Source organism: Canis lupus, chromosome 6 (assembly GCF_048164855.1).
Source record: "Canis lupus baileyi chromosome 6, mCanLup2.hap1, whole genome shotgun sequence".
In the NCBI taxonomy this organism is placed as follows: Eukaryota; Metazoa; Chordata; class Mammalia; order Carnivora; family Canidae; genus Canis; species Canis lupus.
In genome coordinates this window covers 64,190,167-64,202,553 of record NC_132843.1, presented here as the reverse complement: position 1 = coordinate 64,202,553, position 12,387 = coordinate 64,190,167, and the positions used below count along the sequence as shown (strand labels likewise).

The 12,387-nt window shown below is 40.7% G+C and overlaps 1 protein-coding gene across 3 annotated transcripts in view; it reads right to left on the bottom strand.

The window, feature by feature from the left end:
• The window catches only part of COLGALT2 (collagen beta(1-O)galactosyltransferase 2), a 117,647-nt gene that overhangs the window by 6,849 nt on the left and 98,411 nt on the right, over window positions 1-12,387 (bottom strand). For all 3 annotated transcript variants that reach the window (XM_072830919.1, XM_072830916.1, XM_072830918.1), the window contains exons 7-10: window positions 10,428-10,504; window positions 6,319-6,425; window positions 3,729-3,861; window positions 2,489-2,616 (exon numbers count right to left, since the gene is read on the bottom strand). In XM_072830919.1, the coding sequence (XP_072687020.1) occupies window positions 2,489-2,616; window positions 3,729-3,861; window positions 6,319-6,425; window positions 10,428-10,504 (445 nt within the window). The remainder of the gene's footprint in view (window positions 1-2,488; window positions 2,617-3,728; window positions 3,862-6,318; window positions 6,426-10,427; window positions 10,505-12,387) is intronic.

Genomic DNA, 12,387 nt, shown 5'->3' with positions numbered 1-12,387 from the left:
TACCATCAAGTGGAAGAGAAACTCCCACTGAGCATTTGACATGTGGCTAGAAATTTTAAAAGAAAACTGAAGATGTGTAAAATATTTTTTCCATTAAACAAAACTGTTTCCGTAGGACTACAGTTTATTTAAGCAGTTGAAAACTTAGCATCTAGATTAGATTGAAATATGTTGTAAGCATAAAATACATACTGGATGTTAGAGAGGATAGAAAAAAACGTAGGGGCACCTGGGTGGCTCAGTTGGTTTAGTGTCTGACTTGATTTTGGCTCAGGTCATGATCTCAGTGCTGTGAGATCAAGCCCTGTGTTGGGCTCCATGCTGGGTGTGGAGCCTACCTAAGGTTCTCTCTCTCCCTCCCCTTGCCCACACCCCTCTCCCTCTAAAAGAAAGAAAAAAGAAAAACTTAAAAAAATAAAACACAAAAACAAAACCACATAGACTATCGATTGATTATTGATTACATGTTAAATATGGATTACACTTTAAAGTAATAATATTTAGTGGTGTCGGAGTAAATAAAATGTATTATTAAATTCACCTAATGTATTTTTTACCATTTGAATAGGATCACTGGAAAATTTTAAATGACATATGTGGCTCATGTGATATCCCTATTGGATAGCACTGCCCTAGATGATTCCAGTGGCTTGTTCTACTCTTCCTATTTACTATTTCCTTTTCTGGAGAAATCTAACATAGCTGGCATGGACAGTTTATCAGCTTTCATGTTTTGAGCTTCAGTAACTTTAATTTTAGAAAGAGACACATGAAGGGTAGTTGGGTAGCTGAGTTGGTTAAACGATACACTCTTGATTTTGGTTCACATCATGATCTCAGGAACATGAGATGGAGCCCTGCATCGGGCTTTGTGTTAAGCAATAGAGTCTGCTTAAGACTGTTCTTAAGACTCTTCTCTGTCCCTCCACCCCCATCCCCACCCCCACTCATGCTCAAAAAAAAAAAAAAAAAAAAAAAAAAAAGGAAAGGAAAAGGTGAAAAATTTGAAACCACTGTCATTCTTTACATAATTGATATCAGTGGAATATTTGGACTTGGCAATCTGTGAAATTTAGGAAAGATTTTTGTTTCTGTGTCCCTATCGTTCCCTATATTCATATCCTTATCCGATCATTGTGCTTTCTTGGATGTGTTGGTAATTTGTCCCAAGAAATGCACCAGCTAAACCACAAGTGGACAAGGACATGTGCCAATCAGAAGCCTTAGACTCCCCAAGTTGAGTCGTCTGATTCCAAGGCTTACGTCAAAGTTGCCTTTGCGGGTTATGTGAGTGTAAAATGGCTTCCAGGCTCCACGCTTGTGAGGTGTAGCCACAGGCTGCAGAGCTATAGACTCAGACTGAGGTGTAGGACTTCTGGAGGTTTATAAGAACAAACAAGGATCCTGAGGGACAGTGCAGAGTCTAATCACATGGCTGACATCTGACAGGGAGCCAGTCTCTTTTTACTACACAGTACTGATTTCTGGGTCTATTCCCCGTGGATTAGTTGAGCCATTACTAGGTTTCTTTTGGGCTCAGAATGGTATGTTTTCTGAGAGAACAAGTATTCCACCTGGACCCATAGTTAACTTTCCCTAGGAGGATGGGAGGAGTAGGGACAGCTGGTCTGCTGCGGCCACTCCAAAGGAATGGGCTCTGATTTGATGAAATTGCCTTTGACACACAGCTGGGAAGTGTACATAATGCTTGGGAACATTCTGCCTCATTGGAGAGAAGGATAAAGTGTCATTTGGTTTAAAAAGAAAATGAAAGAGAGAGGGAGAGGGAGAAAGAGATGGGGAGAGGGGCAGGGGGAGGAGAGAAAGACAGAAACAGAAACAGAGATTTAATTCCCAGAGACAGCTCTCAGAGCATTAACTAAATGTCAGTTCGCAACCAGCATTACCCTGTAAGCCTGGTTTTCCTATGACAGTCTCTGACCCTCCATCAAACGCAGCTCAGTGTTATTATTGTTTGCACGCTCCCCTTCCCAAGAATGGCACTCTCAGCCCCCATCCTGTCAGGCTACAGAGGAAATCTGCTCTCAAGTGTGACACAGGACTTGTGCCCTTGAGCGAATGCCACTCCCCTCTCTCTTCACACCTCTCCATGCACCTGTTGCTTCACTGGTGGGATTTCTGCTGTGCTCTCACATGAGTGCTCAGTCTGAAGACACTTGAGCAGCAGGCAGGCTCCCGGTCTCACAAAGAATCTCCCACAGTTTCCTTCTCAGTCCATAGAGTATATAGATGGAGAAACCACAAAGAATCTCCCACAGTTTCCTTCTCAGTCCATAGAGTATATAGATGGAGAAACCAGGGCCTATTCTCCACTCTTTTCTTGTTTCTGGGGGCATTTTATGGAGAGATAACCCAGAAAGTGGAAACATGAGCTGTTGTCCTATCAGCTGGGGAGATGGGGCTCATTGCCCTTTGAAAAGGACTGAATCCTCTCAGTCCTCTGGGATAAGCTTGCCTTGTCACTTACATCAGTTCCCAATCCAGCTGAGCCTGGTCGATGTCATCCATCAGCTTCATCAGCTTCTTCTTAAACTGATGTTCAAAGCGCACGTCGTCCTCAATGACAAGAGTCTTCTCCAGCTCCCGGTCAATTACCTGTAAAGGTCATCAGTGGTAAGAGACCCCATGAGAAGTCTGATGCCTATTTATTAGATAAACATAGATTAAAAGGTCAAGAGTATGGTAGCATAGGATGTAATAGCTCAAAACTGGAATCTAAGCAAATGCCACCAACAGTAGAGCGGATAGATAAACTGGGGTATGTTTACAGCAATGAGGATGTATGATCTATGATTAAATGCAATGTTATAGATGAATTTCACAAATGTAATACTGAGAGGATATACCTCAATACCCTATGGTTCCATTCACATAAACTGAAGTACAAAAGCAGACAAACTGTTCTGTGCTGTTTGAAGTCAAGATGGTGTTTACCCTTGGGTCCTGTTCCCTAGAAGGAAATATGGACAAGGTACTTCTAGGGTGCTGGTAACCTGCTTCTTGGTCTGGGTGTGGGTTAACATGGCTGTATTGTTTATTCAGTTTGTGAAATTCCATTGGCCTGTATATTATGATCTATTTAATTTTATATGTATCCATTACATTTCATTTAGAGTTTAAAGGAAAAAAAAGATAGGCATAGACTCTGTCAAAGTGGGAAGGCATTCACGGGGCCCTTCTTGAGGTACTTTCTCTTTTCTTATGGGAACTGACCCTTCATCAAGAACTCCAATACCTCCATCCATCAATGTCGGATCTCTAAGCCATGGGTTCAAGTCCTGGTTTTGCCACTTCTTACCTAGACAGATATTTAATTATTTTCTCTTGGGTAAAATGGGCCTATGCCTCCTGACCCACTTTATATGATTTCTGTGTGACTTCTTGTATGAAATCATTTAATAAATGAGAACATGCTACATGCACGCAATATAAGGCATTCCTACTAAGGATAAGGACACACCAAAAAGGAGTATGGTTTCTTGAACATGGGGATCTTCCCCTGTTACCATCCCAAGTGGCCACAAGGCTACCTCTCCCTGTTTATTGCTGGCCTTGTGTCAGAGGGAGACATGAGGCAACAGAAACTTCCAAGCATACTTCCAGAACAGGTATGGGTTCACTTCATATCTGGCCCTAATTCATTTACAAAGTTCCACTCTCCATCCTCCTCATTACAAAGCTGCATATCTAAATAAAGCATTATTTACCTCTTTCCAGACAGAGTAGTGGCTGAGAAAGCAGCCAATTTCACCCCTAGTTAGAGGTCTTGAGGAGTAGGGATCTCGATATCCAGGTAGCATTTCAATATTCAGGGCCTTCAGCTGGCTTGTGTTGAGTGCCCTGCACAACAGAGAACATGTCTGCAAATTAACAAGTTGAGACGTCCCCACTACAGAAGCCAGAAAGAGTTCTGGATGTTCCTCAGAGCCCTCTGCACATTGGGGAAGACTTCTCAGGTTTCCTATCACTCCTCAAGAGCTCCTCAGGGTTAATTCATGGCAGCACTGCAAGTTTTGCAAAGACAAGAGGTTGTCTTATACTTGGTATATGCCTCACAATTGCCAATGTAGTTCTAAATATCACCTGTTTTTTTGACAGCTTTGAAAAAGTATTTTCCTGGGGATCCCTGGGTGGCTCAGCTGTTTAGTGCCTGCCTTCGGCCCAGGGCCTGATCCTGGAATTCTGAGATTGAGTCCCACATCAGGCTACCTGCATGGAGCCTGCTTCTCCCTCTGCCTGTGTCTCTGCCTCTCTCTCATGAATAAATAAATAAAATCTTTAAAAAAGAAAAAGCAATTTCCTAATGAAGGAAAGTGGCTAACAGCATTAAATACTGGAGAGGATGAGGACAGGAAAGAACTGTGTACATGTGTGTCTTTCTTTTGAACCTAAATTTAAAAAAAAAAAAAAGTTAAGAATAAAAGTAGCAGAGACGAGCTTGTGAGCAGGAGAGAAGTGACTCACTATAGGTCTATCTAGTTGATCTACAGATTCAGTGCAATTCCTATCAATATTCCAGCTCTCTTTTTGTGTAAAATGACAAGCTAAAATTCATATGGAAATACAAGGGACCTAAAATAGCTTAAACCATCTTGTAAAGGAATAACAAAGTTAAAGGACTCAGACTTCCTTACATATAAAGGTACAGTCCTCATGACAATGTGGTATTGACATAGGAATTAACATAATCAATGGAATTGAGTTGAGAGTATAGAAATCAACCCTTTTGTTTGTAGTCAATTGATTTTGACAAGGGTGACAACAATTCAATGGGAGGGAGAATAGTCTTTTTTACAAATGGTTAATCTCTTAACAAAGATACTCAAACTGTGTAAAAGAAGGAATTAGAATCCCTACCTCACACCATATAAAAAACTAACTCAAAATGGAGAAAAATTCAATGTGAAAAGATATGCAGTAAAACTATAAAACTCTTAGAAGAAATACAGAAATAAGTCTTTGCGACTTTGGATTTGTCAATGGATTCTTAGATATGACATCAAAAGCACAAGTAACAACAAAAACATATATTGGACTTCATCGAAATTAAAAACTTTTGTTTTGTAATGACACCATCATGAATTGAAAAGACAACACATAGCATGAGAGAAAATATTTGCAAATGATATATCTGACAAGAGACTTGTATGAGAAACAAATTAAGAATTCTCACAATTCAACTAGTTTCCCCTGGTCCATGTGGCCTATAAATAAAATTTGGGCTCCTAGGTATCTGAAGCAGTGGTTTCCAAACTCTAGTGCACCAAAGAACAGGATTGCCAGATTTAGCAAGTAAAACAGAACATTCAGTCAAATTTAAATTTCATATAAATAATGAATAATTTCTTAGTATAAGTAAGCCCGTGCAATGTTTGGGACAAATTTAACTGAGTGTCCTATATTTTATGTGGTAACCTTACCTCAGAAACACCTTGAGGCGTCTTAAATGCAGAATCCCAGATCCAGCCCTAGAGATCACGATTCAGCAGCCCTGGGCTGGAACTCAGGGAAGCTGCTCTCTTAATCGTGGAGACTCTGACATGGGTGTCCAGGCCACATTTTGAGAAACATTGATGAAATTCTCTAAAAGGCATAAGAAGCTTCACAATAGCTTCTAGCCAAACTCCTCAGAGCCTTTATATTCCAAACTAACACAAAACATGGAACTGCAAGTTTTGCAAAAATCTATACCTTGAAATAAAGTGTCAAATAGAAGGGCAATGGAAAGCAAAATAAAGCAAAATAATAAACAACAGCAATAACAAAACTCTTGAAAGAATTCAACCAAGTTCCCTTTGTGACTTTCCTGCCATATTCCTGGGAAAGATGATTAGCCCAGGCAGTCTATGGCAAGATCTCACGCAACAGGATATATAGATCATTATGCATTTTTCCTCACTGATTTTCCTCAGGTGGCCCAAGTTTGGACATTATGCTCTAAATCAGGTTCTGAATGCAACTCTAACTGCATTCTTTCCAATACACCATGGAAAGCTGGTAACTACCACAACCATTGTAAAAACCCCCCGGAGAAAGAGGAAAATTACTTCCACTGTGAGCCTTCAGCATAATTCATTATGGATGGATGGTGAGTGGATTTCAGGTCTACTCTACATGGTGAAATTAACTGAAATGCTGTGAAGATTCATAACGCTTTTCCCAAAGTAGGCTGCATCATAACAATGCGTTTGTCTTCTAATGACACTAGATTCCTCCCATTCAGCACTAACCCTGTCAGAAAGGGCACCTCCCCACTCCAACCACATTTGCAAGGATTCAAGAAAAAACCCAACTCACTTTCCATCCACAGCCTCGACAATCTTGACATCAATCTCCTGCTCATACAGGGTGCGTAACATCCGGTCCCGCCTGTCCTTTCTGCGCTTCAGGTTGATCATGAAGATCTAACACAGGAAGAAAAAAGGAAAAGAAACAGATTATTCAGGTCTTACTTTAGGCTGTTTTAAAAGTTAAGTAAATGTAACTACCAAAGTTTTAGTTAGAATAAGGAGTGGAAAAAATAGGGAAAATCGTGGTGAAGATTTATTTACATTCCATATCAAGTCAAATGATAGTTATCCAAACAGAATTACTTTTGAAACTCAGCCATCTGCAGTGACTTCACCCTCTCTTTGTTTCTCTGATGCCTGTTGGTAGACATGTTTGCCCTGTTCTTGAGATAGGAAGGTTGAAAAAGTTACTCTCAGGAGGCCAAGCGTGAATTAAACCCAAAACATAGAAGACTTAGAAGTAGGAGAGAGTTGGGCAAGTGTATTAGATTTATCAGCAGACCTAGATCTACATCCTATTACTGACTGTTTGCCTTGGCCCAATTCCTATGCCTCAGTATCCTCATCTGTAAAACTGGGGTGATACTGGTCCTATCTCATGGGTTCTAAATATTAGCTATTCTTAGAGTTCATATCCACTGTAAATAAACTTCAAGTCATCCAAAGAATGAGAAAAATCTAGTCTTAACACATTCCTTGCATTTCCAAAGGTTCCAAACAGAATTATCAAGATCTCAATGTTAATAGCTTTGTTGCCAGAATTCTTCAATTCCTCTAGAGACAAGGAAATTTTTCTGAAAGAATAAAGAGATGGGGCCCTACTCTTGGAAGTAGCCCTTTGAGGTTACTTGAAGAAAGAAATGAAAAGGCATCATTTCCACATCACACTAATCCTTGAAGTCCCCCAAAATATGCATTCAGATTTCTTCCCATTAGGGCTGGGTCCATCTGTAGCCCCTCAGCTTAGCCCCTAAATTCCTGAAGACTGCCCTAAACACATACATATCATGAAGCCACTGGAGGGAGTTATGGATAGTGAGACTGTCCTGACTACTCTCAGATTTAAGGAGTCACAGAAGTAACTAAAGACTCACTAATGCTATCACATGTAAATACGTGTATTCATGAAGTCCTTTTGCTACAAGCAGTAACAAACTCACTTTGAACATTAAACTAGTCCTCCAAGAGTAAGAGACTTCAGCTGCCAGCAAGAAATACTGATAACACATAGCATGAAAAATAAGAAACCCACAGGAATAAGTTAGATGACATTGACTTCATCCTGACTTAATCACCCAGATGACTCTGAGGAAGACATTGAATGCTTTGGGGTCCACTTCCCTTGTTTGTAAAAGAGGAATTTGAACAACCTTCTCTCCCAAGTATAACACAGATTAAAATGTCTATGATAGGGACTCCTGGGTGGCTCAGTTGTTGAGCATGTGCCTTTAGCTCAGATCGTGATCCTGAGGTCCTGGGATCGAGTCCTGCATCAGGCTCCCTGTGGGGAGCCTGTTTCTCCTTCTTCCTATGTCTCTGCCTCTCTCTGTGTCTCTCATGAGTAAATAAATAAAATCTTTTTTAAAAAGTCTATGATAGGGGATCCCTGGGTGGCTGAGTGGTTTAGCACCTGCCTTTGGCCGAGGGCATGATCCTGGAGTCCCGGGATCGAGTCCCACATCCGGCTCCCGGAATGGAGCCTGCTTCTCCCTCTGCCTGTGTGTCTCTGCCTGTCTCTCTCTCTCTCCCTCTCTCTCTCTATGTCTATCATAAGTAAATAAATAAATATTTTAAAAAATAAAAATAAAAAATAAAAAGTCTATGATATGTTGTTTAGATAAAGCTTGCTTTATGCTGTGTTCAGAAAAAAGAAGAAACTATGTCTTACTTTGTCTTGTAACCAGCCTGGGGTTCAGAATTTACTGGGGGTGAAGCTTTGGTTCATATAGCCATTCTGAATGCAATCGTCAATATGTTCTATGTTTTACTGGATCAAAAATTACACTAAAATTTCAAACTTTTCTTCTGAAATATTCTCATTTCCATCCACTTACAAAGTTCTGGGCAAAGAAACTTATGGGAAAATAAGATGTCCTCTTTAAAGAAACTATCCACCTGATTTAGGGCAAAGTGAATTCGGTGCATCATGATGTCATTATTTCTCTTGGTTACCTGAGTAATTTTTTTAAACATAATTTCTGTGGTACCTCTGTTTGCCTTGTTACTTGGGACTTCATAACTTAATGGGTTGTATTCTTTTACATTTCATGCTTTTCCTGTTTAGAATCACACTGTGATGGGCCATGTTTCATCCCACAATTTTAAAAGATATGGAAAGAAAAGGGCATTTCCTCATGTGAGTACATGGAGCTACCCAAGGTCACTCCAGGAGAACAAAAACAAACCCAAACAAACAAACAAAAACGAACAGAAATACAACAAAAAGTCCCCTCAAACCAGAGACCGCTAGTCTGGGAAGACTTTAGTAAATAATAATTCAGTCCCAGTTTCTTCCAGGACAAGTGCAGTAAAAGTCGTAGCCATGAAGGAAAAACACAGACGGCTTGCTCATACTTAGTGAATAGCAAACAAGAAAGAACCACCTAGCCAAATGCAGCCCAGACACCACCACCAAGGTCATGGAGTACTGGGAGAACTGAAAAGGCCTCTGAAAATCTCCTTTCCACCATCGTATCTTTGTTCTAGAGCCCAGGGTAGTCATTTCCTGCACCTGCATCACCTCTTACAGTTGCCATTTTTTAAAAAACTTCTAGGGGTGACCCAGTCCTTACATCCAAAGGGAGGAATAGAGAGAGAAGACCCTGGTTTTGTCCAATTAGATTTCCTTGAGTTTGGTTCTCATAGGAATGTATTTAAACAGAAGAATGAATGTAGGTAAAGACACTTGGGTTCTTTCACCTAGAGATGATGAGGGTTGCAGGGAAGGACAGTTCTAGTAAGAAGTGGAAGCTGGTACAGGGAGTGATGTGGACCAGACTTTTCTGCAGCCTCAATTGTTTTTTAAAAATTATTTGCACTTGATTCTAATTCCTCTCCCCACATGAAAATCATCTCTTCTCCTTCTGCTCTCTGTGGAAACAGCATCATAGCTGCTACCTAACTCTTTTCTACTTAACATTCATGAAATACTTTTTCCCATTACCGAAGCCCAGATCCATGTCAATTTTATAAAAGAAATACCAATGCCCATGCCAACAGCTTTAGATGGCTGTACTTCATGGACATGTATTATATAGCACAAAATGATAAAGCCTTTTCTTTCAATGGAGCTATATGACATAAGAGACCCACAAAAGATTCAGTGACTTGGAATCATACTTGGGGTATTCCCAAGAAGCTGTTGTGTGTAATACAAGAGAGGTATTCTTTATAATCTTGCTTCCTTCTTCATGCAATCAAAACTTTATAATAAATATGGCCCTCGGAGTGCTATTATGGAATTCTTGCCCACTGAAAGGCAGAATTTTACAACAGGTTTCTTTTTTCCTTTTTCTTTTTCCTCTCAACCCTGTCCTCAACATTTTTCCATGGAAGAAAAGCACAGAGAAAATAAAGCACTGGCCATTCCAGAATAGTTTCTATCCACTCGGAAAAAAGTTAAGGTCCTCCAATCCTTAAAACACATATCCTCCTTACCCTTGAATCTTGATAAAAAGGTTTACAAAATATAGCAATATCTGCTCCTAGAATATATAAAATTCACTCATGATTAAATAGTAACTTCTTTCTAACTTAAGGATTTTGCTATGATGCTCCTTAAAAAAACTTTTTTATAGTTGAAACAATATTACATCAGTTTCTCTCTCTCTTTCTTTCCTTCCTTTCTTTTGTAGGCTTGAACTCACAACCCTGAGTCCAAGAGTTGTATGTTGCACTGACGAAGCCAGACAGGTCCCAAATGCTCCTTTTTTAAGGTAAGAAAGCTGAGACACAACAAATACCAGGTCATTTTGCCAAGACCTCAGTGCCTTTTTAGCAGCCAAGCCAGTTTTGCTGGCTCTCAGATGTATGATCAAGCTTCACTCCAATACAAACATGTAATCACACCGTACACATGTACCTGTGTGCACATGTGCACACAGACATCTTTCCTACCTCGTCAAATCCCATCTTGTCTGGATATTTTGGGACACTTGAAACAAACTGAGAGGGTTCCACTGGAGGACCGTCAACTGGAAGACACAAGAAACACACAGAGTGCTTTGTTAGTGAAAGACTCAGTGAACAGAACTCCATCCACACGCCTGATGTCTAGGAGCACAACCTGGATATCTGAGGCAGGGGTTAACTGCTCAGCAGTGCTCCAGGACTGAGCAGCTACACAAGAACCCTGATGGTTTCCAGAACACTTATATGCAGACTGCAATATTTGCTCCATTTCCCTTAAGACTTATCTCCATAAGTGATGGGAGTCAGTCTAGGGTAAAAGGGTAAGAGTGAAGGCTCTGGTGTCAGATGATCTGGGTCTGAACTTGATCTGTGAAGGTCTGGAAGAGTTAAGTGACTTCTCCAAGCCTATTTCTCCATGTGGAAAATCAAGATAATAAAAGCATATCTCTTAGGGTGCTGTGAAATTTAAATGAGACATGCATGTAAAGCACTCACCACAGTAAAGCGACAGAGTAAAAACTCAGTAACTTTTAAGCTGTTACTTGCTGTGGCTCATAATGAAAGACCTCGAAAGTAGGCCAGACTTCTTCTAAATAATGTGTTCTCTGTATATTTTAAAGGGGACTAGTCTGGGACTATTTTTATCCCATCCAGGCAGATTTAGCTCCAGGTATGCAAAAGGTCCTTTATTTTAACAGGAACTCGCCTTTGAGGGCCAGCCCACATCCCAAAACTTGGGACAGGGCTAACAGGTAAATTTCCAGGTGGGAGGGACACTGCATCTTAAGCAATAAAAGATTTATTTATTTGATACTCCAAAAAAAGTTTTCACTACAAACTATACATTTGAAAGTTGGGTAGCAATGCTGAGTGGAGAATCTGGAAAGGTCTTGAAGACTTCTGGAATTGCAAATCCAAAATACTCATTTGATTTTCCTTAAAGGGGTAATACAAAGAAAACACAGTGAGAGCTGGTCGCTCGGGTGGTTTGAGGTGGTTTGAGGTGGTGATGGCCATCACTACTATTCAGCAGTACCCATCTCTCCTGTTCCAGGCAGATGAGAGGAATCATTTCCTCACCCTTAAAGTTGGTCATGGCCTTGTGAACTGCTGCTTCTCAGCTCTCCAAGCCCTCTTTCCACCTCTGCCCTGGCCCACCACAATGGTCACAGTAGCAGATGTTGATAACGGAGAAGCCACACATTTGAAGCAGCCTAGAATGATGTGCCAACATATGGAGGACAGCTGCCCGGAAGGACGCCAAGACCACTGCGGACTTTGCATAGCAAGAAATACTCCATTGCTGTATGAAGCCTGTGAGTCACTACTGGATATCCCAGCGCAACCTCTTCATCCTTCTGAGATACTGTCGAAAGAATATTATTTGTTTGACTTACCCTTCCCTGGGATATTAAAGAGAAACCATGACATCCAGTTTCACTTACGATCGACTGATGTGAAGTTCTAGAAGGTAGTGAGACAGGTTTCCTAAGCCAAACACAAGAGTTGGTCTCATTACCTCAACCCTGACCCCTATGGTCACATTTCTGTAATATACGGTGCATGTGTTTCTGTTTCCATTAGAAGCCCAGCATATTTTGTTCCTTTCTGCTCTACCCCATTCCTCATTAATTTTTTTAAATCAACAAATATTGATTGAGGAGCCACCATGTACAGAGTAGGGCTTTTAAGAGAAAGAAACTTAACATACAAACTCCTTTTTGTTCACAATGTTGTTTGAGGAGCTGTCTGGCTCTCCCTCGTTGGGTCTTGGGGCTGGGAGGGGGTTATATTTTGAGTTACCCTTTTCACGCTGTTGGTCTCTGTTTGGCATTCACATGGGCTGTGTGGCTTTAACATTTTGGCCAAAGAGACTGCTTTTAGCCACTTTGCTCTCATCAAACATGGACAGTCATTGCATTCACAGGACAAGTGTCCCCCACAA